Source organism: Podarcis raffonei, chromosome 3 (genome assembly GCF_027172205.1).
Source record: "Podarcis raffonei isolate rPodRaf1 chromosome 3, rPodRaf1.pri, whole genome shotgun sequence".
Taxonomy (NCBI): domain Eukaryota; kingdom Metazoa; phylum Chordata; class Lepidosauria; order Squamata; family Lacertidae; genus Podarcis; species Podarcis raffonei.
In genome coordinates, this window is record NC_070604.1 from 86,294,258 (window position 1) to 86,321,575 (window position 27,318).

At 45.7% G+C, this 27,318-nt stretch overlaps 1 protein-coding gene across 5 annotated transcripts in view; it reads left to right on the forward strand.

The window, feature by feature from the left end:
- The first annotated feature begins 200 nt into the window (after positions 1 to 200).
- The window catches only part of LOC128410983 (uncharacterized), a 43,106-nt gene continuing 15,988 nt past the window's right edge, over positions 201 to 27,318 (forward strand). For 3 of the 5 annotated variants that reach the window (XM_053382892.1, XM_053382893.1, XM_053382896.1), the window contains exons 1-21: positions 201 to 1,414; positions 5,904 to 6,008; positions 9,614 to 9,775; positions 11,242 to 11,373; positions 12,378 to 12,566; positions 13,477 to 13,560; positions 14,168 to 14,286; positions 14,452 to 14,566; positions 14,666 to 14,752; positions 15,730 to 15,845; positions 16,830 to 16,917; positions 17,648 to 17,727; positions 18,922 to 19,015; positions 20,704 to 20,820; positions 21,430 to 21,692; positions 22,183 to 22,306; positions 23,877 to 24,104; positions 24,382 to 24,537; positions 24,918 to 25,135; positions 26,213 to 26,390; positions 26,687 to 26,833. In XM_053382892.1, the coding sequence (XP_053238867.1) occupies positions 1,016 to 1,414; positions 5,904 to 6,008; positions 9,614 to 9,775; positions 11,242 to 11,373; positions 12,378 to 12,566; positions 13,477 to 13,560; positions 14,168 to 14,286; positions 14,452 to 14,566; positions 14,666 to 14,752; positions 15,730 to 15,845; positions 16,830 to 16,917; positions 17,648 to 17,727; positions 18,922 to 19,015; positions 20,704 to 20,820; positions 21,430 to 21,692; positions 22,183 to 22,306; positions 23,877 to 24,104; positions 24,382 to 24,537; positions 24,918 to 25,135; positions 26,213 to 26,390; positions 26,687 to 26,833 (3,201 nt within the window). In that variant the 5' untranslated portion in view covers positions 201 to 1,015. The remainder of the gene's footprint in view (positions 1,415 to 5,903; positions 6,009 to 9,613; positions 9,776 to 11,241; positions 11,374 to 12,377; positions 12,567 to 13,476; positions 13,561 to 14,167; positions 14,287 to 14,451; positions 14,567 to 14,665; positions 14,753 to 15,729; positions 15,846 to 16,829; positions 16,918 to 17,647; positions 17,728 to 18,921; positions 19,016 to 20,703; positions 20,821 to 21,429; positions 21,693 to 22,182; positions 22,307 to 23,876; positions 24,105 to 24,381; positions 24,538 to 24,917; positions 25,136 to 26,212; positions 26,391 to 26,686; positions 26,834 to 27,318) is intronic. The other 2 variants (XM_053382894.1, XM_053382895.1) reach the window with 2 other exon arrangements.

The window sequence follows — 27,318 nt, forward strand, 5'->3', positions numbered from 1 at the left end:
GCCCGCCCCGCTGCTCGCCCTCCTGCTTCTGCGCACCCTGCTGACTCGCCTGCTGCTGGTGGCTCGCCAGCGCCTCCTGCCGCTGCTCCGGCGCCTGGGGGCCCGCCTGACTTCCCGGCAGTCCCGCGAGGCGCTCCTCACCTGCCTCCTCTGCGTCCTCAACCTGCGCAAGAAGGTGGACGACGCCTGAGGCGAGCTCTGCAGGGAGACGCCAAGGAGAAGGGGCGGCAGCAGCAGAAGCCCCCAACTTTGCAGGTAGGTAGCCCCACCGCCACCACCTGTCGTCCTCGCCGCCGCCGCCGCCACTCATGCAGAGACTTTCGAAGTGGAGCAGCACCCCAAAGAGCGAGGAGGAAACCGAGTTCACCCCGCGCTGCAGCCAATTTCTCTCTCTCTCTCTCCAGCATCTGAAGGGACATTTTTAGCTTCTGGGTGAGTGCGTGTGGAGAAGGAGCTGCTCTCCGCCTGCCAAAGGAGAGGGAGAGCAATCAGGGAGCAATCAGCAACTCCAGCCCTCCCAAGGAAGAAGATTTAATTTCTGATCTCATTTCTCAAGATCCACCCCCAGACAAAACGCTTCCAGCTTCAAGCCTCGCTGAATGCTTTTCTCCTCTTCGCTTTGAAGCCAGGACCAAGCTCCCACCCACAACCCCACACTCATGGTCTTTTGGTTGCTGGTGGAGAATTACGGATGGGGAAGCAAAGCAACACCACCATTGCTGACCAGAGGCCTGGCGTGGTGGTAGCAGCGTGATTTCTCAGGCCTGGAAGCTGAAGAAGACTGGAAGTCCCCTTCCGTCAGACATTTCCGAGCAAGCTTAACTTCTGAGAGAGTTCCCAGGAGGACTGAACCCAACAGGGCAAATTCTGCATCTGCATGGTTCGGAAGAGGCTGGAGAAGAATCTCTTGTGACTTTGCCATGTTTTTATAGTCTCTTGTTAGAGTTCAGGGCTGGTGGCCCACTCTCCCCTTCCCTTTCCCCTGTCTCCTGTCTGGCCAAGGCGAGGGGGAGAAATGTCTGGCAGCAGAGCAAGGAAGGTCCAGCCATTCACTATTACCACCAAGCTTTCCCTACCCAAGTGCTCCCTGGACTTTTCAGGAGACAGCTGTCCTGACATAGCTGCTCTGGATAATCATGCCCTGCACCAAAACCTCAATGAGCGTGTGTCTCTGTATCTGGCTCAGGCTTCTCCCGTGTCCTCTGAGGGTAGGTTTGACAGCACCAGCCCCGTTGAGGAGGTGGCCACCAATGAAGATCGCATCAACCGCAACTCCCTGTCCCGCTCCATCAAGAAAATCACCTTGTCCAACTGGCACGGAGAACCTAATCCAGGGGAGGAAACATCAACTCATACCCGTTGTGAGAGGAACTGCAACAACAACAACTGCAGAACAGGGAAAGCACAGTTTAAGGTAAGGTCTTTTATATTCCTCCCCTGTCTTACTTTTGTTTTGTTTTGTTACATTAGAGTGCGTTGCTCCACTCTGTATTACAGTCACATCAGGCCTGACCTCTCCCTTGGTTTCAGGATCCTCTGAGAAAACACTCTGAGAAGGGGTGGTTATGTGTGGGTCAATATGCATCTCAAGGGTTTTTCATAGCTTAAGTTTCCCCCTTTTTATCTGTTGAGGAAGATGATCTTGAGAGCTTTGATCGCCTGAAACTAAGGAAGCAGAACTACTCCTCATCATAACATGGTAGAAAATAATTCTGAACAAGGGACAGTTCAGAATCTCAAAGGAGATGATGATGTCATCTTTTTTTCTGCAGGGATAAGATGAAACAAAGCACCTGCCACCCTTGAATCACCACTGAAGTTTCCTTCATTATCATATTTTGCAGAGTCTGATGGTAGTTTTATGCAGATAGATCGATAGAAGCAGCACCAGCCTTGCTTGTCAGAGATAGCTGTAGATCCTGGATAGTTTAATCCTTATTTTGATTACAATGGCTTTTCCATACAACCCTTCCCAAAACTGGGAACAGAGCCCAGGGATTTCTAGTTCTGCCTTGCCTTCTATTATATCATTTCTATTCCATCTCTTATCTGTTGGATTCATCTGCCTTTTTGGATGGCCTGTGGATGATGTAGTGAGAAAGCAACTAGCTGAGCATGGTACGGCAAGCCCAGGGAAGGCTTCCCATATCTTTAGTAAGCCTCTAAGTTTCCTTTTTCCATCATGCTTCGCCCACAGGCATGTCAATGATGGGCAGGTTTTTATAGGGGTAGTGAGCAGAGTGGTGCTGGTAAAGGCTTGGAGGTACTCAGCTGAAAGACTTCGAATTTCTTTGCAGCAGTGGTTCCTGGGCTTGAAAGAAAAGGCAGTCTGCATTCTGGTGCAGCCTTCTACTTTTGTAATCCAGAGTCTCTCTACATAGTATTTGCCAGTGCTTAAAAACCATACCCAGAGTTGCTTTCATTTCTTGCTCAGACTTGTGTTGTTGTTTTTTGTACGCACACAATCCTAGCAATGCCCTTTATTCCTGCTATGCTAGTACTAGGCTTGTTTTGAGCAGATCTGAGGGCTGGTTGTTCTGCCTGTGTTTGTAAAGCCTATGCATGGAAGTGCTGGCAAATCCCTGAAGAGATGCATTGTTAGGCAAACTTTATAGAAGCACCTTTTAAAAGTGGATGTCTCTGGATCACATAAGATCCATTTCCCCATTACAAAGGTGCATTACTTGCAACGGTTTTCTAGCCACTTCTCTGCAGAACTTTTATACACTCAGAGAAGAAGGAAGTAACACTGAGACGAACTCTATCCTCGTGACACATCAGCTTTGTGAAATTATGAAACATGCCCCAATGGGATAAACTAAGGATACCCTGCTTATTTCGGTTTTGAGTGAAGTCAAGATTTTGTCAGGTTCTCTGTAGTGTCTGGTAAAGGCATTACCTCATTGTGCTATCTCATAGGCCCCAGGGAAAGCGTCCTCCAAATTGACCTTGACATCTCAGCCAAGAGTCTGTCTATAAGGCCTTCTGTGTTTCCCTGGCATTGAGCCTCATAGGACCCAGGCTAGTTCTTCCTTTGGATAGACATACATTTGCCCTCATTTGTGTAGTCACACCAGCCAGCAAAGGTTCCAACCAGTCACTTCTCAGTTGCAACCTCTACTTTCCAAATCAACAGAAAGACTAACTCGTTTCTTGTTTTCACATGTGCTCCCGGCTGCTGCTGCTGCTTGTTGGATGGGATGATATGGCAGGGGAGGGAGGGAGTCCTGCCTCCGCAATCCAAGCAGAGCAGCTCTGCAGGAAGGATGAGATCATCTTTGTGCTGACAGCCTTGTTTTCCTGCAGCTGATGGATTGAGGGAGCTTCGTATGTAAATAAAGCACTTATGTCACCTGCAAGCTTATCTCCCATTACTGAGCTCTGGCTGGAGAAGGGCCAAGTGGGTTGTGGTGGAGAATATGTGGGCAGGTTTAACCGTGAACATCTCAGACCACAGGGCACTGTGCCAAACACAGTAACAACCATTCCATAAACAGGATAGGAGCAAAGCATCACCTAATGCACCGATAGGATAGTTGTCCAGGCTGGGAAGTCTAATTTGTTGGTTTGAGCTCCTCATCTCTTGGATGCTTTGATAGTTCAAGCCCCTTTAAGTCTTATCTGGATAACAAAATGTATCGCAAAATCCGTTGTGGAATATTCTTGTTCGTATGTGTTTTGGAGAGGAGTAGCCTGGCTTCAGGGGCCTAGCTAATGGTTTTTTTACCCACACACCCACCCACGCCAGATCTCAGATGTACACTCCAGTAATGAACAGAGGGAGTGTACATACTTCAAAGAAATTGTGATATGGTGATTCATACATTTATAAAACACCCCCACCTCCTGCTAACTGAAGATCTTCTGAGCAGCAAGAAGCTTGTCTTTGGCTATCATTTCTTTGCTTGCAAAACTGAGCCCCAAACTTGCATGATCCACCAGAAATCTCAAGAGATTTTAGAGCCCCATTGGAAATGAGGCATTCAAAGCTACTTAACTTGCCCTAACCAGACCCCTCTGCACGTAAATGACACTTGGGCTGCAGTGCAGTTCACAAAAGTTAAAAGTAAGTCCAGAGGGTCTTGCTTCCAAGTAAATGTGCTTAGATTTGTGCTGTTGTAAGCCCAACAATAATTAAACAACCAACAAGCTTATTTAGAAAAGTGCAAGATATTGAATGCTCATATAAGATGGAAATAAACAGTACCAAAAGCCAACATAAACTTCTAATATGTGCTTAAAATGTAGTCATGCTTGAGTGCACTTAAGTGCAAGCTTAACCTCTATTTTTTGTTCTTATTCCCAGACCATAGCTTGTCAATACAGTGGTACCTCGGGTTAAGTACTTAATTCGTTCCGGAGGTCCGTTCTTAACCTGAAGCACCATTTTAGCTAATGGGGCCTCTTGCTGCTGCTGCACCGCTGGAGCACGATTTCTGTTCTCATCCTGAAGCGAAGTTCTTAACCCGAGGTACTATTTCTGGGTTAGTGGAATCTGTAGCCTGAAGCGTATGTAACCTGAAGCGTATGTAACCCAAGGTACCACTGTATCCTAATATACCTAGTTTAGGGTTCAGAAGCCGCCACCACAGTAGCAAACCACCTGCTCTCCTTTGTTCTGAATAATGAACTCTGACCAGCAGTTGTGTTCTCTGGAACACAATAAATGATGATGATGATGATGATGCTCCCATGCTGTGTTCCTCCTTTGTTCCTTCCGAAAGAAAGTTCTTCAAGTCTGCTGAGCTCAGTCACAAGCATGCTAACAACCACCTCCAGCAAGTCTCCCCTCAAAAAAATGTAGATTACATACCTTTGGGTTGGGTGTTTGGGAGCTGATTTACTGTTCCCCCACAGAAACCTATGGTGCTTTGTCTAGCACCATGTCACCTTTGCTTCTAATAACATTGGTTGTTCACTTGTGTGAATTGCTTATAGCCCAATGTGTACAGTAGAGGTACCTTCCTTTGCTGCTAATGGAAGACAAATACAGAGAACAAAATGTTCTGTGTCGCTGCAGTCCATATCCTTCCTGGTTACATTTGACATTTGTCACTGTTCTGTGCCAGATTTGTTCATTCCTGCTTCCCTCCCCCTGCCCCCCACCCCATATGCTAAGTCTTTGGGTATAGGTGAAGAACGTTTCTTCAAATTACTTAATTTGATATTTCAGGCTTTGTGGATAAATGTCTGGCATAGGTAGCGCTGAGTGTTTATAAAGATCTGAATCCTGAGAAAGTATAGTTTTGTTAGACTTCAGGGTTTCTGCCTCTTCAGATAACACCTGAAATGTATTGCCTTCCTTTCCTGCTTGATAGCAAATAATATGTAAAGAGAGGTGAGTCCATTGGCCAGAATGTTATGCTTTTTGAGGTGGCTTTGGATATTAACTTCAGCCACGTACTTGCTGGGTTGCTTTGGAAAGTAACGTATTACCTTCCGTACTTCAGATGTAAAATAGGAATAAGTATTACTTCCATTGCACTGTTCTTCCAAGAGTGAGAGTGGAACTTAGTGTTGGATAGGCAGTATTTCCAAATATAATAAAGGATTGAAGAGGGTTGCAAAGTGATGAGCCTTTGCTCTGTATTCTCATGGAATGGCTGCCTGCAGATTTGTGACACAGTAGCAGCTGGCAGATAGGCTTTGTTGAAATTGTGGTTGACCAGCTAGCATGGGTGTGTGATGCTCACCTAAGAGCATAATTTGGATGAGACCTTGCTTTATGCTGCAGTTGGGCAAATGTGATGAAGTCTGACCCTGAGAAGCTTCCTTTCTTCTTCGCTCTGCCTTTGCATCATGAACAGCCCTTAGTTGTCCAGTTCAAGTATTCTCTAATATTCTTCAGAACTGGATGAGGTTGCACTCTCCTCATCCGTTATCTGTTTCCCCCCTATTTTTAGGTCTTTCTCAGAAAAGAGGTGGAAATAGAAGAAGAAAAGCAAGACTCTAGGAGGCCCCAGGCTAGTGGCCATTCTTCATTGGGCAGAGTTGCTCCTCTTCACATGGTATGTGCCTTTATACCCCCTCTAATATATAAGCCCTTTGTTTGTGAGCCTTGGTGACTGTTTTGAGTCTTTTCAAATGGAAATAAAGGCAAACTCAATTATAGAATATGGATTTCATGCTTTCATTTTTGTCCTTGTAGAGCAGTGCAGTCAAATGAAGAGGAAGGAATGAGCCCATGAGAATTCCTTGAGTTCCTCGATAGATTATTGAAATCTCAAGGGTGCAAAAAGCCTTTACAAATTAATTGTCTCTCCACAGTTTCTCTGTACATTATCTACCTATATAAGTGGAGGTGCACACATTCTGAGGTTTGGATGGGGAACATGGGGCTCTCCAGATGCCATTGGACTCTCACTCCCATCAGTTCCAACCAGCCGGGTCAGTGGCCAGGGATGATGGGAGTTGTAGTCTAACAGTATCTGGAGAGCTCAGTTTTCCCATCCTGTTCTAAGTGCTGCCTATGTTGCAGCTGTACATTCTGGCTCTGTTAAAGCTTGTACAAAAAGCTACCTGAACCAAGGAAGAGCACATTCCATGAGAAGCTGCACAAGTGATTCATATGTGATGTAGAAGTAGCAACAGAAGATATCTTGTGGTGCAGTCCTGAGAACATTTGCTCAGAAATATTGCCAAGTTCAGTAGAAGTTAATCACCAATGTGCCTGCTTAGCATTGTAGCTTTAGAGATTCGCACGCCACCTTTCCAGGTTTATGGGGTCTTGTCTGAAGGGGGAGCTCTCATAGCTCTTCCATGTACAGATGTGTGTTCTTTCAGTGCAGTACATAAAAATGTACGCATTTTTCGCTCTATAAGACACACCAGACCACAAGACGCACCTAGTTTTTGGAGGAGGAAAACAAGAAAAAAAATATTCTGAATCCCAGAAGCCAGAACAGCAAGAGGGATCGCTGCGCAGTGAAAGCAGCAATGCCTCTTGCTGTTCTGGCTTCTGGAATAGCTGCACAGCCTGCATTCGCTCCGTAAGACGTACACACATTTCCCCTTACTTTTTAGGAGGGAAAAAGTGAGTCTTATAGAGCAAAAAATATGGTAATCTGGGAGACCCTGGTACCAGTTTGCATATTCTTTCACCTAATTGGCATCCAGCGTAAAGGACCAAAGCATTACCAGTTCATCACTTTCTAATGCATCCTTTGAAAGGCCACCACTCATGCCATGAGAACATGGCATGCCATTTTGTCTGAAGGCACAAGCTAATGGGAAATGTCAGGGTATTGTGCCCGCCTCCAGTCTCTCAAAGGCTGTGCCCCACCACAGTCTCTTTTTTGTGTCCTTGTGCAAAGTGTCTTCCTTGTTCATTTCCAGCTTCCCTCGCTATATCCTGCCAGACAGAAATGCAAATGAAAAAAAGTTCTGGGGAAAATGTCATGGGAGGAAATTAGGTTATGCCTGGGGCATGTCCACAAGCTTATCATGCAAAAACTGAACAGGACATCATTAGAAGGGTGATAGCTTAGGCTATAAACAACTATAGATTATCAAGGACTCAGTCATCTAAGCTGTAAAGTCCAGTCCCTTTAACAGTGGCTCCCCTTCCCCCTTCTTGAATAAGAATAATGGAAGCCAATCTGTAATGTGTCTAGCCGTGATCAATTTATGAGGCTGCTGTGCTGCCCCCAGTCTTGATAGGGAGCTACTTTTCCATTGCAGATATGTGTGTTCTTACTGACAACCCTATGCCACTTGCTGTCCTCTAGGAACTGTTTCTGTTCAGTCTCTTCTGTTTTCATTCCATATTTGTATTCTGAGACATTCCCATGCCAAACCTCTTGGCTTTCATTCAGGTCTCCTTTTTGGATGCCCCTACACTACAACTGGTTGGACAGTGTTGGGGGCCCTCTATGAGGTGATGAGAATTCTTTGCTAGACATCTTTTGCTCTAGAGTCATAGCTCAGTGGAGGAGCATCTGCTTTACATGCAGGAGGTCCCAGGTTCAATCCCTGGCACCTCCAGGTAAGGCTTGGGTTGTCCCCTGTCTGAACCCCTGAAGAACTGCTGCCAGTCAGTGTAGATAGTGATGAACTAAGATGGACCAATGGTCTGACTCAGAATAATGCAGCAGCTTTTGCCTCTCCCCCTACCACCTAGTTTACATACACTTACAGGAAACTTAGGGATGCAAGTGGCACTGTGGGTTAAGCCACAGAGCCTAGGACTTGCCGATCAGAAGGTTGGCGGTTTGAATCCCCTCAACGGGATGAGCTCCTATTGCACGGTCCCTGCTCCTGCCAACCTAGCAGTTTGAAAGCACATCAAAATGCAAGTAGATAAATAGGTACCGCTCCGGCAGGAAGGTAAACGGCGTTTCCATGTGCTGCTCTGGTTTGCCACGTGACCCAGAAGCTGTACACCAGCTCCCTCAGCCAATAAAGTGAGATGAGTGCTGCAACCCCAGAGTCGGTCATGACTGGACCTAATGGTCAGGGTTCCCTTTACCTTTTACCTTACAGGAAACTTATCTCCAGGAATCATTGAGAGGGGTGAAACTGATCATTAAACTGGATTGAAACCAGCTTGTGTTTGCAGTGTAGACCAACCCTTAGCATGAACTTTGTTGGGAATATGCGCCCAAGCTTTAATTTTAAAATCGTTATATTTCTGAGTCGTGCTCTTCATGCATCATGAACTATTTCCCTCCTGACTTACTCCTTCTCTGCTTGAAGGTCTCAAATTGTATCTTTCATAAATGCTCTGGTATGTGTGCTGTCAGTGTTCTGAGTTCAGTAGTGTTAAGCTTCTCTTTCCATGCTCTACCATTTAAGAGCAGCCAGTACTGACCTCTCTTCCTGCAGTGGGATTTGAGATACTGTTTACAAATTTAGCCCTCCATGGTAGTTTGCAGCTGGACCTTGGGCTGAGCTTGGAGGAAAGCCATTTCTGCAGTTGGCTGACCTTAGCGGTCTTGGAGTGGTGACAGAACATTGCATCATTTCTGACCACAAGAACAAAGCCTGGAAGAAATCCAGACTTTTTCCCATTTGATGAGTTACTTAAAATAAGTATCTCTCTAGACTGCTTTTGAGGAGCAGGGTCTGAGCTCATTTGTAAGGCAGGCAGACAAAAAGTCTCCCTGTTTGTTCAGAAGCTCTTTTACCTGAGGGCTGGGAGTTTTGCAGAAATAGGTTTACTTCTGCCGAACCTGAGAGAGGCAGGATGAGATGAAGTTAAAGATAGGGCCTTTCCTCTTCTATGTTTTGCTTGGATGACGCCTTAGGCTTGATCCCTGGCACCTTAGTGGATCTCGAGTAGCAGTGCCAGGAAAGAACTTCTAGAGAGTTTTGTCTTCAACTATACCACCAGCCTTGTCCATATGTGCTGAGAAAGATGAACCATTTACTCACTGCATACAAGATTCTTGCAGTGAACGGATAATACAAAAACACTGAAGGATTTCGGTGGAAGTAAGCTTTCAAGGTACAGTGTGTACATAGCCTAAGACTCTATCTTGTTGATTAACTTACTTCACAAGGCCGTTAGTTCCAAACCCCCCTGAAGCTCAATTAGGGCATTGCTGCTTCCCCTTTATCAGACGTGGACCAAATCTAAACAAACTTTTTCTTTCCCTCTGTTTCTCTCTCCTAGATGTCAAGCTGTGCTGTTGCAGGTCCCTGGAAGGAGAATGTCAAGAACATACAGGCAGGCAAAGTAGCAGGGCTGAAGCCTTGCCTCCAGAACAGCCCAGGGCTGGCCGACCTTTCCAAATGGAGCCCTCACATAGCTCAGTTCAACTGTGACATGATGCAGGTAAAAGAAAATGAGGTTGGCAGAGGAACAAATCCCCTTCAGTGTCTCGGTAGAGCAGGAACATGTTCTTCTCTTCTTTCCCATACTACAGTAGAAAGGAAGGGAAGGCAGCCTTTCCTTGCCAAAGGTCTTTCCTCTGTTAAAGTGAGAGGAACGTGCAGACGGAAGGAGACAAGGTCCCTTGGCTAGAGGGAGGCTGTTGTTATGGCATGAGGTCATCCTTGGCAGCTTGCCTTTAGGATGAAGGACCAGAGGAGAGGGGGTCAATCCACAGATATCTGATTTCTTTCCCATCTCTTTGAGGTGAAGGGGGCACAGAATAGCAGTCTCAGCCCGGTGTAGGGACATCTAGGTGATAATAAAAGTGTATTATTTTTATATCAGAATGTTTGGGTATGTAGCTTTTGTCATGTGACTTCACAGCAGCCCTGTGAGAAAGGTGGCTGTCATTCCTCTCTGTGCCAGGTGTCTTGAACTAGGAACTCTTAGCAATGGGACTCAGCCACTTTACTTTCTGCAGCACCGTGGCTAGTTGCCATGGTGGTAGAAACAGGCAGCCTGTTACCCATATGGCACTCAGGAGTTTAGCATTGGCCAGGTGACACAAGGGACCAATTGCATTCCACCTGCTCTTGTAAAGCTGCTAATTCATTCCTGGCTCTTCAATCTGAGCAGCTCAGACTGAACCCAGGCTGAGCTCTTGCACTGCACATAGCAGCTTCTTTGCTCCCCTGTTTTCCAGCTCTTGCTAATCCCAAGCATATAGCTGGAACATGTCTCAGTGCCTGTAGACATGACTATGAGCTTGGTAACTGAAGAGCAGTGTAGTATGGGTAACTACATAATTAAGATAAATTAATTCACACTTGCGCCACTCTGTCACTCACTGCTTGAAGTATCTACTTAGCGTTTTTTCCATTCTATGGATTGACTTCTGAAACGTCCGGGGTAGATCTGTGGTGAGGTTAATGCCAGGGCAGCCTTTGCCAACCTGACGTCCTCCAGATGTTCTGGACCACAACTCTCATGAGTCCCAGCCAGAGCAGCCATCTGTTCACAACATCTGGATGCTGCTGTAGGGGAATATTGGAAGGAAGTCACCTTTTACCCGGTCTGACTGCCCATCTAGCCCAATATGGTCTTCTCTGCTGGCAGCAGCTCTCCTGTGTATTGAAGAGAGACCTTCACCATCAAACCCAAGCTTTGGTTAAAACAAACAAACAAATCATTAAAAACATTGCAATTCCACAGGATTGCATGCTGTAGCAATGGGAAGTTACATGGAATAATCCTGTACTGGGTTTTCTTTAATGTCATGCCAGAACAGGCATCTTCTCCATTTTGCCCAGAGTCTCTCCTTTCTCCTATACAAAATCAGACTTTTGAACTTCCTAATGGAAGTAGAAAGAGTGCTTTCCCCAGCTGCTTGTCCAGTTCCCATCTTGGCATTTGTCTTCATGTTTCAGGCAGAGAAATGGGTGCGAGCGAAACTCCGAGACCTGAAGGATGGTTGCAGTATTCAGGAATGGGAGCGGGCAGCTCAGACGTTACAAAGAGACATGAAAGACTTCGAGAATACCATGATCAAACTGAACCAGGTACAACAAGGTCTCTGGAAGCCCCCTCTCCCCCCTGCTTTGAGTTCTTTAGGTAGCAGCACGGCTCTGAAGAGAGACCTGAATCATGTTCACCCTTGCTCCCTCTCCTGTAGTCCAGCATCTCTGTGTTTCCTCCTGTTTCTGTGCTCTTGATTTCTAGAGTTTCCATGAAATCAGTGCTCTGGCAAGACTGGATGGCTTTTAAGTCTCGCCTCTCCATGGAATGCAGATTCCATGTTAGGGATCATTAGGAGAGGGACTGAAAACAAAACCATCAGTGTCATAACGCTGTTATATCTATGCCGAGAGAGCACATTTGGAACAGTGTGCACAGTTTTGATTGCATCACTTCAAGATGGTTATTATCAGAGCTAGGGGGAAAACATAGGAGGCAGTGATGGCCACCAACTTGGATGGCTTTAAAAGAGGATTAGACAAATTTGTGGAGGATAAGACCAGGGGTCAGCAAACTTTTCAGCAGGGGGCCGGTCCACTGTTCCTCAGACCTTGTGAGGGGCCGGACTATATTTTGAAAAAAATATATGAACAAATTCCTATGCCCCACAAATAACCCAGAGATGCATTTTAAATAAAAACACACATTCTACTCATGTAAAAACACCAGGCAGGCCCCACAAATAACCCAGAGATGCATTTTAAATAAAAGGACACATTCTACTTATGTAAAAACACGCTGATTGCCAGACCGTCTGCAGGCCGGATTCAGAAGACGATTGGGCTGGATCTGGCCCCCGGGCCTTAGTTTGCCTACCCATGGATAAGACTATCAGTCGCTACTAGCCACAATGGCTGGGTTCTATCTCCATGGTCAGTGCCAGTATATCTCTGAATACCATTTGCTGGGAATCACAAGTGAGGAAAGCGCTGATATGCTCAGGTTTTGCTTGCAGGCTTCTCACAGGCGACTGTTTGACCAGGATATTGGGCATCATCCTGATCCAGCAGGGCTCTTCACGTGTTCTTATATTCTTTCCCATCCATAGATGGGCGACCAGCTTACTATCCAGTCAAACTCTAGTGCTGAGATAGCGAGGCGACTACAAACCCTGTGCGAACAGTGGCAACTGCTGAAGCAGATGGCAGCAAATCAGAGCAAAGCAGTGAGCGGACTCAGAAACTTACAAGAGTTCAACCAGAAAGCTGAGCAACTAGAAGCTTGGATCAGGCAGAAGGTGTGTGCCAAAGCAGGGCCAACCCTCGGTTCCCCTGTTTCTGCAACATGTATAATATATTTGTATGCTGCCCTGATCTCCCTTGGGATAGAAATGTAATGAATGGGTAAATAATAATGAGAGCTAGGGAATAGCCATAGGGAAGAGGAATTTATGTTTTGCCTGCAGATGCCGGACACATATATGGAAGGATCTCCCCAGCTGGTCAGATTTTTCTGAAATCCACCTATGGAATTAACTCAATGGATTACATTTTAAAAAGAAAGCATTCAGAAAATCTTCCAAGGTTTTGGAGCAAAGGTCAGAAAGATTTAGACAGTAGTTGGTTACGGCAGATGGGGAGCTAAGGTAGTCATTTCCCAATGGCATCTATAGCTTTCTCCCCTGTCTGCTGACTGCACTGGCAATCTAATAGCAATTTCCATGTGCTCTTGTCTTCGCCCCCAGATTCCATTCCATAACAAGACATTCTAAACTCCTAGAAATCCTAAATCTTTAAAGGAGGAAAACAACTTTGAATACAAAAATAGAAGCAAGATTAATTGATTTTCATAATTTCCTTTCCATTTGGCCCTTGGGACTCTTGCTTGCCTAGATGGAGAGAGTTAGAGGGGCGTATGTAGAATCCTCTGTCTTCATACGGCTGGAATGTAGCCTATTGTACAAAGGTTAGAGTGACACCCATGGCTCTGCCTACCTTTGCCTCTAGTCCTGCCCAGGAGGGAATATTGCCTTTGGAGTGAAAATGGTTCCCCACTCCTAGTCTACAAATTGGATTCTAACTGTGTATTCTGAAGCAAAACCAAACCACTCCACTTGCATCTCTTAGGATTGGGATGAAATTGTAACACTGTGGTCACTGTGCCTTCAATATCTCATATATTCTAACCATTTCTATCTGTCCCTCTAGGAAGAGAAACCGTTGCTAACTGCCCTGCTACAAGAGAATGCAGACAAGATTCAGCTTACCCGACGCATCCTTGACTTGAAACAGGTGACAGTCTTACAGTCTTCTCTGTACAGTGTTGGGGGTGTGTGGTTCTGACAGTGTTGTTGTGCCTGGGGTGGTTGCAGTTAGGCTTTGCATCCTACCTCAGATGATATAAATGGCATTGTAGTTCATACCTAGGTCCTATTGGGGTAGCAAGAGGGTAGCCTGGTGCAGTCCTTCATCACATTTTGCAGCTGCCATCTGCAAGAACAGAAAGGCGGGTGCCACTGCGAAGATTTTGTCTCTTGTCTGTACTGGATAGTACTACTGTTTTCTCAGCCCTACATCCCCTCCTCCCTGCAATTTGGGAATAATAATTCTTGGCCTGCATCATAGTTGTTGCAAGGATTGCTGAGATAATGTATGAGAAGTACTTGGAACACCTGAAAGCACTGTAAAAAAAAATGTTGATGCTTAATTATTATCGGGAGCTCCTAAGCTCCCTTCGAAAACAACTTCTGAGTACAAGGTTTATTCTGCTGGGGCTCAGTTGGCAATGCCAGTAGCGGTTAGCTTCTTATGAGGTCATACTTTTATAGAAAGTAAGTTTATGTTATTCCTCTTCTCCCCCGCCTCTCCTCCCCTTTTCTCTCTCTCTCATCCAACTTAGGAGGAGCAGCAGTTCCAGGCCCTGCATGAGGAAATGAACAGCCTGGCTCACAAACTTGAGAAGCAGGGGAAGAGTGAGAGCAGGAGCATTATGGCACGGCGCAAGCATCTCAATAAAATGTGAGCTAGAGCAGGATCTGGTGGGGGAAGAGAGATGGGGCATAACCAGCATTAGGATGGGCTATGGAATCATCTGACCGCATTTGCTTTACTTTAACTATCAAGGATGTGCAAGCTAAGCTGCTTCCCCGTTCCTAAGATCCTTCTGTCCGTCTTACCTTCCAGGTGGCTGCGGCTCCAGGGGACACTGAAGGAACACCATGAGACCCTGCAGCTGGCTCTGGAAGCCGCTGCCTTCGTCCAGCAAGCAGAAGTGCTCCTTGGGGCCATCCATGCAAAGGTAGATTCTAGAGCAGTTTCTAAGAGGAGGTGGTGGGTGCTTTCTAAGAACTGCATTGCTACTTGTCTCGGGGCTTAACGCCTGTTGTTTCTGTTGTAGCGGAGGAATCTCTGTGGAGTGGGGAAACAGAGGGAACCTGAAACCAGCCCAGACCTGGATGTCAGGGATATAGCTAGTCAGGTCATGGTAAGTTGGGCAATGCCCAGGAACATGACTTGGAGCCCCTCCAGATGCCCTATTTATTAAGCATTCATCTTGAGTTGCTTACATAGAGGTCAGAGTATATCCAGTGATTCTGGATTTGTTTGTGGGGTGGTTATACAACAATGAGCAGCTGTCCTGCATTCATCCTGATGTGTTGATACATATTCATGTTCATACATTGTTCATCCCACACTTTTCAGTGCATTTTCCTGCCACTTTCCAAACTACAAAAATTATTGATTCTTTTAAAAAATGGATTTGTGATAGAGCAGCAGAGTGCTTTGATCCACTTTAATTGTACAAAACCAAATTTCTGGTATGTGCTTGAATCCCTTCCACAAAAGCGTGCCAGTCTGGTGGCATGCTTAAAGAAGTTGTGGGGGGTGGGCAAAGTTTTTTTAAAAAAAAGATTTGTAGGCATGTCCATTTCTCCCTTAGTTTAGAGAGCAACTTGTCATCCTGTAAATAATGAACTAAGCAAGATGGCCTGGACTCAAAAACTGATATCCAGCTGAAGTACCAACATCTGGTATATGTCCTACACCTCCACTGCTGGAGTGATTGTATCCAAAGTGAGGTGCTCATGCTGGTATTCTGAAAGAAGCTCAGTTTTCAGCAGAAGCTCCTGAATGCTGAGGAATGATCCACAAGAAAGGGAGTCGAAACCTGCATTGTCATGTGTTTGCTGCTGAAAGTCTAATTCAGGATCTTCTTTGGAGGCAGTCTATAGATTAGACATGCACAACTTGTCACTCATTAAGATGCATGGTAGCCCACCAGGGACTGAGGAAACCACTTGGTTTTAGGGAACCAGGGGCTACTGGTCACATTGCTCATATGCTACATGATCTGTACAGCTAGTGAGGTGCGTTTATCTTGATGGGTCAGGTTAATTTAAGTCAAGTGAGCAGTTGTCACTCCTGCTCACTCATTCATTGCCAGCCTTTTTTGCCACGCAGATGCTGGATGTGACCGTGTCCCAGTTGACAAGCCTCCATCCCAGCCTAGTAGCACGAGTCTCTCTCAAGCATCAAGATGTGAAGGAGAGCTGGGCCCAGCTCCAGCAGTTATTGAGGTATTTGCTGAATGCCTAATTTTTGTCTCTCTGCATGAGGTGGATCCTGAGCTGGTTAATGATTATATTTAGCAAATGTCTCTAATTTGGGCACGCCAGAGCCATTGATGACAATACTACTACCATCTTCTGTTTTGCTGTGCACCTTTAACAGGAGTGTGGCATACAGAAACTAAGCAGGTGAGGAGTCTACTGTGCCTGGAAAAGCTTTGCATGCTACTGATATTAGATGCACAGGAGCAAAACTGCTAGGAAAAGGTAGCAACCCTAACAATGTTCCCCCCCCCCCATTTCATTCTTTCAGAACAAGGTACTATGCATGGTTGTTTAATCACATTTTTTTGAGGTTGTAGGCCTTCAGACAATGCATTTGTTTAGATTTTTAAGTTATGAATATGCAGCCTATATGTGTGGGTGCTGAGGGTGGCATCTATTTCTCTCTACCAGTCAAGGCAAAAGACATTTAGGAAGTAAAGGGAAGTCCCCTTTTTTGCTTACTAGCACTTACTTATTACCGTATCTTCCTTGATGTGAGTAACTTGAGGAAACTTTCACCCAAATCTAATGTGGACTCTGGAGACTGAGATGGCCTCTGCTCCAGCAACAAGGCTAAGCCAGCAGCTCTGTTACTATCACTGTAACTTCGGGATGCTCTACCCAAGACATTCCTCTTTCAACAAAAGCTGAAAGCATAATGAAAGCTGAAAGCATAATGGGTCAGAATAAAACAACCTGAGAAAGCTGAAAACAGTTGGGTTAGGTGCATAAGCCTGAGACATTCTGCCCTGCAATACTGAGTGTTGAGCTGCTCTGCGCTCATTTGGCTTGAGAACTAGGATTTCTTCAAGAATGTCTGCATTTATTCTATGGTGATTATCATCTCTCTTTTTTGCCCTTTTCTGTTCTCTACTCTAACAGTTTTCTTTGTTTTTTCACCTATCTGCTTTCCCTCGCTCCTATTGCCCCTCTACTGGCTTCGACCAGGAGATCAATTGATTCTCCAAATCGTGAGCAAGTGAAGATCATGTCCAACAGTGCAGGGAGAGAGGCTGGAGGAAAACCTGTATGGGAGGTAAGAAAAGTATTCAAGATAACACCTCAAGATCTCCTGGGTACTGTGTATAGATGACCAGCCTCAGAGCATCCTCCATTTGTAAGGCATGTCTCATGGGTAAAAGTTACTTCTGGAGAAAATGTTTCATGCATGGATGCATAGCAACAGGCAAGACTAGTCTGTCAATCTCAGGTGGCCACACTTGGGCCAGAACTGGTGGCCCGAGTGTCCCAGCAGACAAGGAGGGTCTCTGTAGCCTTCTCAGCTGTAGCCTTCTTGTTATAACATGGTGGCGCTTAAAAGCCCAAGCCAGTGCAATTACTTTTTATGGTGAGGAAAAGCAGAGAGGAGTGCTATGTACTCTCTCCCCCAGAATTAGTAAAGAAGACCACTGGTGATTGCTGCTAAGCAGTGGCCTGTTTGCTTTACCAATATCCCAGAACAGACTTCATGCTCCTTAAGTTTTTTTGGCCTCAGCCAAGCTCTAACACAAGAACGTTGCAGCTGGCAAAGGTGGGGAAGAGGAAGACGATGGAGAGTGGCAAATTCATTCCCCTTTCTCCCACAAGGTGGCACCTGAGAAGAATGCAAAATGTTTGGCATTGGGCCAAGAGCTGGATTAAGACAGATCTCTGGGAACTGGTTCCATAATTTTGGAGCCACTTCAGAGTTCAGACAAGGTCCTGCCCAGAGTCTTACCTCTCAGGATTCTGAGCAAAATATATTCTTACTCTTCTTTTAACCCTAGATATGGAAGGACATCCAAGGAAACCAAGAGGGCAACACAGACTCACCAGGCAAGGAGGCCATCACCAGTGACAGCAGAAGGTACTGGCACACACAGTGCTTTCCTGGGAGAAGAAAGCTGGGGGAAAGCTATGTGGGAAGTGGTGAGGAGAAACTGGGACAGGGGAGGGTAGAAGTTGCTTACTGGGATCTGCTTTGTTGCTTAGCAACAATTCACTATGGGAATGAATTTATCTCTTACTCCTAGCAGAGGGGCTGGCCCTTTGAAGTTGAACGGGTTGGGGGGTCCCTGTGGTCTTGGCACTAAGCCCAGCCTCATTATGGGTAGATGCTGAGAGCTCCACAGAAAAACAGTGAAGCTGTGAGGTTGAGCCCACCACCCAGTGGCTTCTAGTTGAATCTAAGTAGCACCTGCAACAAAACGCTCAGTTCAGCGTTCCAGTCAGTCATGCCCCCTTCCATTCAATTTTTCCTGGTTTTCTGTCACTCTCTTCGGTTGTCAGCATTCCATGGCCATTGAGCATGCTCAATCCTCATTTGGCTGGGTATATATATATTTGTACTTCTGTAAACCTCGTGGTTCTCCTGAGCCTGCTGGTACTTCCCCATTGAGCATGGATGCTTTAGTTACATTAGGACCTGCACTTAGAGAATTGAGTTCACTATTGGTTATAGAATGCAAACTGCCTTCACTTCAAATAACAAAGAATCTTAAAGACTCCCACATTTATTATAGCAGAAGCTGTCATAACAAATTTGTCAGAGTGGAATTCAATGTTGCACTATTATGAACATTCCATCTGCGCAAGCATTTCTGGAGGAGATGATCCCTCCCTCTCCTAAAGGGCTGTCACGTGGAAGATGAAGCAAGTTTGTTTTCTCCTGCTCTGGAGGGTAGGATTTGAACCAATGGCTTCAACTAACAAGGAAGATTCCAACTAAAAATCAGAAGGAACTTTCTGGCAGTAAGAGCAGTTCAACAATGGAACAGACTACTCAGGAGGTGGTGGGCCCTCCTTCCTTGGAGGTTTTTAAGCTTAGGTGAATCCTACCCAGTATTTAAAGTGCAAAAAATACCCCCAACAGAGTAATATGGCTACACTTCTGAAAAGCCATTAAAATGTGTTGTGTTTTAGGGTGATCTTGGTATGTATAAATGCTTGCTCTCTCTCGCTCTCTCTTTCTGTGGTGTTTCGCACATGTGTACTTGATGTGGCAGTTATCAAGCAATGAATTGGAATATATGGCCTCACCCTAATTTTCTGTCTTCTCCAGGAGGAGGAAGAAGCTTCTCTGGCATTCCAATGCCTTGAAGGACCTGCCCCAGCAGGAGGCACACCTTCAGGACTTCTGCCAGGTCGCTGATGGGGTAATGTCTCTCTGCAAGCTTCACCAAATCCCCAAGTCTCTGTCATTCTGAAGCCCACATAGATGCCCTTACTGTGGTAGTAATTCTGGCTTCCCTTGGGCTGCTGGTAGGCTGCCACTTGGCTGAAGAACAGGTCTAGTCTACAAGCATATCTGAATGAGGTGGTTGTCAGAAATCAAAAGCAAATGTTGACAATTTTTTTAAAAACCTTGAGTTAATGAAGAGGAATCTTGTGTTTCAAATACCCAAGTATTTAAGCAGGTTTGTAGAATTAAAGTGTGTTTCAATTAGGACTGTTGTGGGTGGTAAGAAGAAGGGAGACCTGAGAGAGGCCTGTTCACAAGGGATGCTCCCAATTACTGCCCAGCCTAGGGTTGCCACCTTTGTTTTGGCAAAATACATGACAGAGCGGGGAGGCGCGGTTGGGGGTGTGTGATCCCCCCCCCAATGCTGAAGTGACTTCAAAGCAAACCATTATAATCTATTGCAGCCTGACAGGATGGCCCCTCTGGAATTTGACACACACACACTTGTAAACCTGTCTGTGCTTGGCTACCCAGAGCTTTAATACATGACCTTTCACACACCCTTTCAAGCACATGCATTTGGAGAGGATCCCTAGCTTGGCAGAGAGAGAGAGAGAGAGAGAGAGAGAGAGAGAGAGAGAGAGAGAGAGAAGAGACCTGAAATACAGGACAAAACTGTATCAATACAGCATGTAGCATCTTACATTGAAATACAGGACAATCCTGTATTATACAGGACAGGTGACAACCCCTAGCCCAGCCTGAAAAAGGCATTTTCTGGTTCCCACAAGAGATTTCGTTTATTTTTTGTATTTCTAATCCATCTTGTTCTCCAAGGAATTCAAGATGGTATTCATAGTTCTCCCTCTCCTCATTTAATCCCCACAGCAACACTTTGAAGTAGGTTAGGCTGAGAGGCAGTGACTGGCCCAAGATCACCCTGTGAACTTCTTGCCTGAGTGGGGATTTGAACTCTGGTCTCCCAGGTCCTAGAGAGTGACCTGCAACCACTACACCACACTGGGTCTGTTAATACTTCCCCAACAGGGACAATGGCTTCTACTCTTAGAGTATATCTGAGGAGGGAACTGAACAAGTGGGGACCACGGCTCAGTGATGGAGTGCATGCTTTTCATTCTGAAGATCCTAGGCTCAGTCCCCAGCATCTCCAGTTAAAAGGCTTTCTGGTAAAAGGGCTAGAAAAGACACACACATACCTCAGACCCTGTAATTCAGCTGCCTATCACTAGATGAAACTGGAGTAGATGGTCCAGCAGTCTGACATGGCTTCAATCAGATTCATATATTTGAATTTTATTTATACAAAAAAAAAATTGTATCCTGCTTTTCCCCTTCAAAAAGTCAGTGCAACTCGCAATGTTTTAAAAGGGCATAAAAATAGCAACCCATCATTAAAACATAATTACCAGGTTAAAAGCAGCACCCAAGGGCCAAAACTAATCACCAATAAATCAAAGCATGAAGTAATGAACAGAATCAAAAACTTGTTAAAGAGAACTGCTTTCATTTGCTGTCTGAACACATACAGAGAAGATAATAAGCAAACATCCTGGAGCAAAGAGTTCCACATATGCAGAACCACCACAGTGGGAGCCCTTTTATTCATATGTCTTAATGGCATGTGTGTACTGTACATCTTAGGAGCTACACAGGTGGAGTCCTCAGATGGAAGATGCCCTTGAGGAACTGGAGGATCTCTGGGAGGAACTGAGAAGGCGGCACCAAGAGAACGGCGTGGCCCTGAGGGAGATTGATACAGTGAGTAGTGGCTGCCACTGGAAAGGGTGTCTCATCCTTCCCTTTTGTAAACATGGTGCGCCAGTTTTTCACATCCTGTGATCTCATGGCACTGTGTGTTTCTCCACCCTTGCTGGCAACAACCAAATGATGCAGCATGGAGGCAAATGAAATCTACGCCATCGTCAGATGAGACGAATTATGCTAGACATTAATAAAAGGTTTTGGGGTGGAAGGGGGTGAGACAGCTGCCATTCTTGGCAGCTGCTCTATGTTGTGGGTAACATGTAGTCTCAGCCTCACTCAAAAGACCCTAGCAATTCTAATATTTGTAGCTCATTCCCTGCAAGTTGTATCCTGACAGAGGTTACATTTCCTGTTCAGTTGGATTGCTTGCCTGTCATCCCTGCGCTGAAAAGTTTAGCCGTAGGGAACAGATTATTTGTGGTGTAGTGTTCAGTTTTCTCCCACAGTTAGACATTTGAACCTTGGGATTAGGATACACTCTCTTATTTATTTAAGAAAGTTGTTCGCCATCTTTCAGGGAGAAGGCCTTCTCTTGCAGAGGACTTTCTTGTCATATTCAGGCTGGGGGGCTGCCTTGCTCATCCCACTCCTTTCTGTTTGCAGGCTCTGCGGTTGGTTGGGGAGGTAGAAGAGGCTGAGTGTTGGCTAGAAACTGTGCTAGGCTTGCTCTCTGAGCCAGAAGCAGCAGCAGCAAAGAACCTTGATGACCTCCATGGGGACCTAGAGAAGGTTGGCACCCTGGAGAACCAAGTGGAGGCGTGGCATATTAAGCTTCAAGCCCTGCAGGAGGAAATGAAAATGGACTCCTCCTCGGAACACACAGCAGCTGCAATGATTCATAGAAAGATGGAACGAGTGAAGGAAAAGTGAGTTCTTGGGAACAAAAGAGTGTTCTCTGTATGGAGGTGGTGTAGGAAGGAGACTTGGCTTCTGAGAAGCTGGAGAAAGAGAAGAGGTTACTTCAGGGTGGAAGAATGGTTTCAGATGAATAGATACAGGCAACCAAGGAGGAGGAGAGAGCCAGGGTTGGGTCTTTTTTAAGTTTCCCTTGTCGTAGGAGCATAGGAAGCTGCTTTCTGCTGAGTCAGACCATTGGTCCATCTAACCCAGTATTGTCCTCACACTATATAAGCAGCAGTTCTCCGGGATTTCAGACAAGGGTGCTGGGGATTGAACCTAGGTCCCTCTGCATGCAGAGCAGATGTTCTACCACTGAGCTGTAGCCCATGTTGTTCTAGACCTATCTCATCTCCATCAGCTTTGTCTGTCCAAATTGAAGTTGCGTATGTTTAGGCAGCAGGTAACATTGCTCTCGTGAAATACGCTTGTAGGAAGATGTCATGGTTTCCTTCCCAGGTTCGCCTGTGTGCAGGAGGCTCTCCAGCGCCGAACATCAGACTTGAAAGATGCCCTGGTTTTAACTGAGTTCTTGCAGAATGTGCATATGGAAGAAATGCTGAGTCACAGGAACCAAGTACAGGTGAGAAGCAGAGAAGACGTGGACCAGGGAAGGGAAGAACAAGGTGATATGCAGAGGTGTGGTCTGAATTCTGCCCTGTCATAGGAACATAGGAATCTGCCTTATAGCGAGTCAGACCATTGGTCTGCCCAGCTCACTACTAACCAGGTTGACTGGCAGCAACTCTCTAGGGTTTCAGATAGGGAGTCTCTCCCAGCCTGGAGATGCAAGGGATTGAACCTGAGACCTTTTATGTGGAAAGGAGATGCTCTGCCACGGAACTACAACACTTCCCCAGAAGGGTCAGAGTTCAAAAATAACAAGCAAGGGGCTTCTCGCTTTATGTTTAGTTTGAACAATGAGGGAGCATGGCGCTGAAGGGACACACATCTCCATAAAAGTCCCTTGTGCTGCATTGTATCTATGTGGTCAGATTAGTGACACAGGAACAGTTTGCGTGACTCTCCTGTTTGGGTTCACATGATTTCAGTATGGTATGCCATCCAAATTACTGTGGATGGTAATGGTCCTGTACAGCTAAGTTCTATCACCATTCTAGCTCTGGTCACATTTAGTCATGGAACCCCTAACTATAATGCCACAAATTGCAGCTCTTGACACTGTTGATTAATTGGCTACTGCTGCTTATTGAGGCCTTATCTTACTGATATCCACTGGCAAGTATCTGGGCCTTCAGTGAGGTGGCAGAAATTAGATTCCCAGCTAAATATACTCAGGACTTAAGATCAGTGTTGGAAATTGAAGACACTTTTATTTCAATTTGTTTTTAGTTTATAAGCATAGTTTCATCACTGCCAGTTTTTAATGCGTAGCATCTTTTACATTTGCTGGTGTTGGGTCTTCGTTAGTTTGAAATGTTGGTTATATCACATGTTCTTTGTTGCTGCTTTTAGAAATTGGGTGTTGGCTCTGAGTTATATTATTAGTAGATTGCATGGTTTTATTTATTATTTTGATGTATGTTGTGGTAGATACAATTAGTAGTAGAACAAAGATATAACCAAATCTATTATCATCATTAGGGACGCGGGTGGCACTGTGGGTTAAACCACAAAGTCTAGGACTTGCTGATCAGAAGGTCAGTGGTTCGAATCCCCGTGACGGTGTGAGCTCCCATTGCTCGGTCCCTGCTCCTGCCAACCTAGCAGTTCGAAAGCACGTCAAAGTGCAAGTAGATAAATAGGTACCGCTCCAGCGGGAAGGTAAACGGCGTTTCCGTGTGCTGCTCTGGTTCGCCAGAAGAGGCTTAGTCATGCTGGCCACATGACCCAGAAGCTGTACGCCGGCTCCCTCGGCCAATAAAGCGAGATGAGCGCCGCAACCCCAGAGTCGGCCACGACTGGACCTAATGGTCAGGGGTCCCTTTATCTTTACCTTATTATCATCATTATTAATATTATTAATATTAATATTGAGTGGCTTTAGTCAAGCCTCTCTCTTGAAGTTTCACTTTCCTTCTCTGTAAAGTAGGAATCATGGCAATTTGCTCAGAAGACTTCTGTGAGAGAATTAACAGGGTGGCCTGTCTAGATTGGTACCCAATATTATTCATGTACTTGTTTTGCTTTAGGCAGTGCCGAACCAGCTAGGCTCCCAAGAGCCTCTGCAGCTTCTCATAGCCCAGAGTGCTCAACAGCTGAGCAATGAGGACATGAACAGGTCACTGGTGGAACTGCAAGAAGCAGTGGACATGCTGAACAGTGTTGTGAAGGAGCGCGAGCGGGCCATGGAGGCAGTGACCAAGACAGAGAATCTCAAGTGCTTTGTGCAGGCCTTGTCAAGTGGGGAGGAAACTAAGGTAAGAGAGAGTTAAGAGGGGCTGCGTGCTAGAAAAATCCCTCTTCCCTAGTGGTTAGAGGTGGAAAGCCTGTACCACTCCATCCTTCAGAGTTGGTTATTGTATTTGGGCAAGAAGCTACAAAATCTATCTTCTTGTTTCATAGAGGTGGACTGACCACCTATTAAATGCTACCAGCACTACTCTGTTGCAGTTCCAGCTTTGGTTTGGTTGTCCAAGCAGCCTGTAGCACAGAGAACTGTTTCTCAGTGTCGCCTTTCTTTTTTCAATTTTTCAGCTGGCCTGGGTCACCTCACGGATCAAGACAATGAGGAACAGAGCAGAAACACTGGCTCAGGACATAATGCAGGCAGAGAGAAGCTTTGCCACAGTGAAGAGTGAGGCAGATCTTCTGGAGCTGCAGAGGCTCATGGAAAGGCAGAAAGAGATAGAGGTGAGATCAAAAGGCTATTTGAGGGCTTGTAACAAGCACCCCATATAACCAGTGTTTGCTCATGGCAATGTTGGAGAAGTGCTAAATCAGGCATTACACACACCTTGGAAGTCTGTTCTTCCACCCAGCACCATTGTAAATTGCAGGTTGAGATTGTTATGCAGGTTCAGGTTTGACCAATGGTTCTGAGCTCTCACTTTTTTTAATGGGTCAGCATAGATCTGATGTTTGATGATACTGCCCTGTTGTTTGTTTGGCTTCCTAAAGCCAGTTGGGAGTCTCATGCTTGTTTTTAGATTGGGCAAGCATTTACTAAGCCAGGAGTTCCCCATTCGAAAGTCCTATTGCTAGCCTGAATCCTGCTATCTTGTATTTCATAGAGTGAAATGTCTAGCCTGGAAGGGGACATGGAGAAACTAGAGAGAGCCTTCATGGAGCTGGAAGATTGCTGTCTGATTGAAATGCCAAATGAGTCCAGAAGAATCAGTGAAACATTGGAGGCTTGGAAAGATCTGCAAAAGCTGGTGTTGGGAAATGCAGTTCATGCACAGCAAGCCGCTCATTTGCGACAATTCTTCAGAGCTTATTTAGCCATTATGTAAGTCAGTAGACCTTAGTGGACTCTTCCTGTCCCTTGAAAGTTTGTTTTGCAATGTCTGACTCACCCATTTGTGATATTAAGCCCCCATCTGGAAGCACCCCTTGTTTTCAATTGCGCTTGGGGACTATCCATCTTATCTACTTTGAAGTCAGTCCAGCAAGCTTGAGTCTCAGCATCAGTTCTAACTCCCGTTCACACACCTGGATGGGGTGGAGGTGGGGCAGGGTGGAAGTGAGGTTTGGGACCTTGCAGGGGTACCTGTGCAACCAGGTGGTTGCTCCCGCTGGTGCACCTGTGAAGGGCTGAGCTTGCTGCTGTCCCAGCCCCGCACCATCCAGGCAAGTGGCAGCAATGCCTGCATTGAAAGGGCAGCTCCACCCCACCAAATATTCTCTTACTTCAGTGTAGCACGTCACAACTTACCTTGCATTTATTTTGGTGCAGTTACACATGCCCTGGATGTTGTGATTTAGCTGCAGATTTCCTGAGTATTTACTCCTCTTTGCTCACGCATTTGACAAGACTGGTGATTTGCTTGTGAGATGTAACACCAACTTTTCCATGGAAGGGCTTAGTGTGTAGATTGTTTTGCCACAATGGAAGCAGCCCTTAGTGCGGGCATCCCCAAACTCAGCCCTCCAGATGTTTTGGGACTACAATCCCCATCATCCCTGACCACTTGTCCTGTTAGCTAGGGGTGATGGGAGTTGTAGTCCCAAAACATCTTGAGGTCCGAGTTTGGGGGTGCCTGCCTTAGTGGTTAACAAAGAGAGAGAAAAACTATTTTTACTGGGACACACCTTTTTAATACTGCTTTAAAAGGCCTTGGGAAATGGTACGTATCTTAACTGTATGCAACTACTTGAAAGACAAAGCTGTCTAGAGGCTGAGACAACTTGATGCAGAATAGGTTTTTATTGGGATTCTTCCAGGTTTCTCTATCAATTGGAAAGTACCCTGATCTGTAGCTTTGTTGGAAGGGTAGAGGATAAAGTTAGCTGCACTTTTGTGAGGTGTTAAGACACATTTCTTCTGGCCATATTCATAGTTGCTCCTCCTTCCTTGACTCTCCAGCTCCTGGACAGAGGATACTCGGGCACAGATCTTCTCTGAGACTATGAGTACCCACGGTCTCTCAGAAGCTCAGTGGGAAGACCTGGAAAGTAACATGGAGACTAAGTTCAAGGAGTTTGAGGAGCTGGCAGCAGTTGGATGGAAACTGGTAGCTGAGGAGCACAGCTTGAGTGAGACAGTAAGTGTGGCAGGCCATGATACGCAAGCTTCCTACATGCCTGCAGCATCCTTTGGGGAACAACATCCCATCCCACCTCACTTCCCTTTTCTTTCTTTTGCCATCACTGCTTTTGGAAGGGAGGAGGCGAAGCATCTCATCAGGTGGGTGGAACCTAGACAGTTGTCCCAATTGTTTGTCATCCTGAGGGATGGCCCTGACTGAGAGCTGTACCTAGAAGAGAAAAGATAGGAATTCATTGTGTCGGCCTTTTTTCCTCCTTTCATTTCTTTCTCAGTTTTGTTCTGTCTTTTTAGATAAAGGAGCGAATGGAGGAGCTGCAAAGCATGCTTGGATGGGTGATGGTGCGCTGGAGAGCACAGAGTTCCCAGAAGGACCCTGGCAGTAAGAGTGATGGCAGGGAGACTCAGAATGGCACGCTGAACATGACCGAGCACTGCCAAGTTAGTATGCAGCCCCTGAGTGGCAATACTAGAGCTAAACTTGAAAAATAGCTTGGCCTGCACTGTGTATTTATTGTGGAATAGCTATGCTTTGTTCACTCACTTTTTATGGGGCATCTGCACAAAGTTATAAACAAAACACCCTCCTTTCAAGTTTTCTCTCTTTAGCTTCCTTCCTCCGCCATCCCCATCCCAAGCTTAGAAATCGGTCTTATTTTAAACTTGATAGAATACCTACACAATTTCCCCATGTGTATATTATCTATCTTGTTGCTATTCTGCCTCATAAAGACCTGTATATTTTTTTGCATAAATTTTTATTTGCCTTTCTATAACATACCAAGCAATACATTTTGACAGAATCTCTGGCTGCTGTTCACACACACATACAAATGAGCAGAGCAAATTTTAAGCTGCATGTATTGGTCTTTAGGTGGGGGAGATCCCATTTTAACAGGAAATCCTAGAATTAACAAAGAACAAAG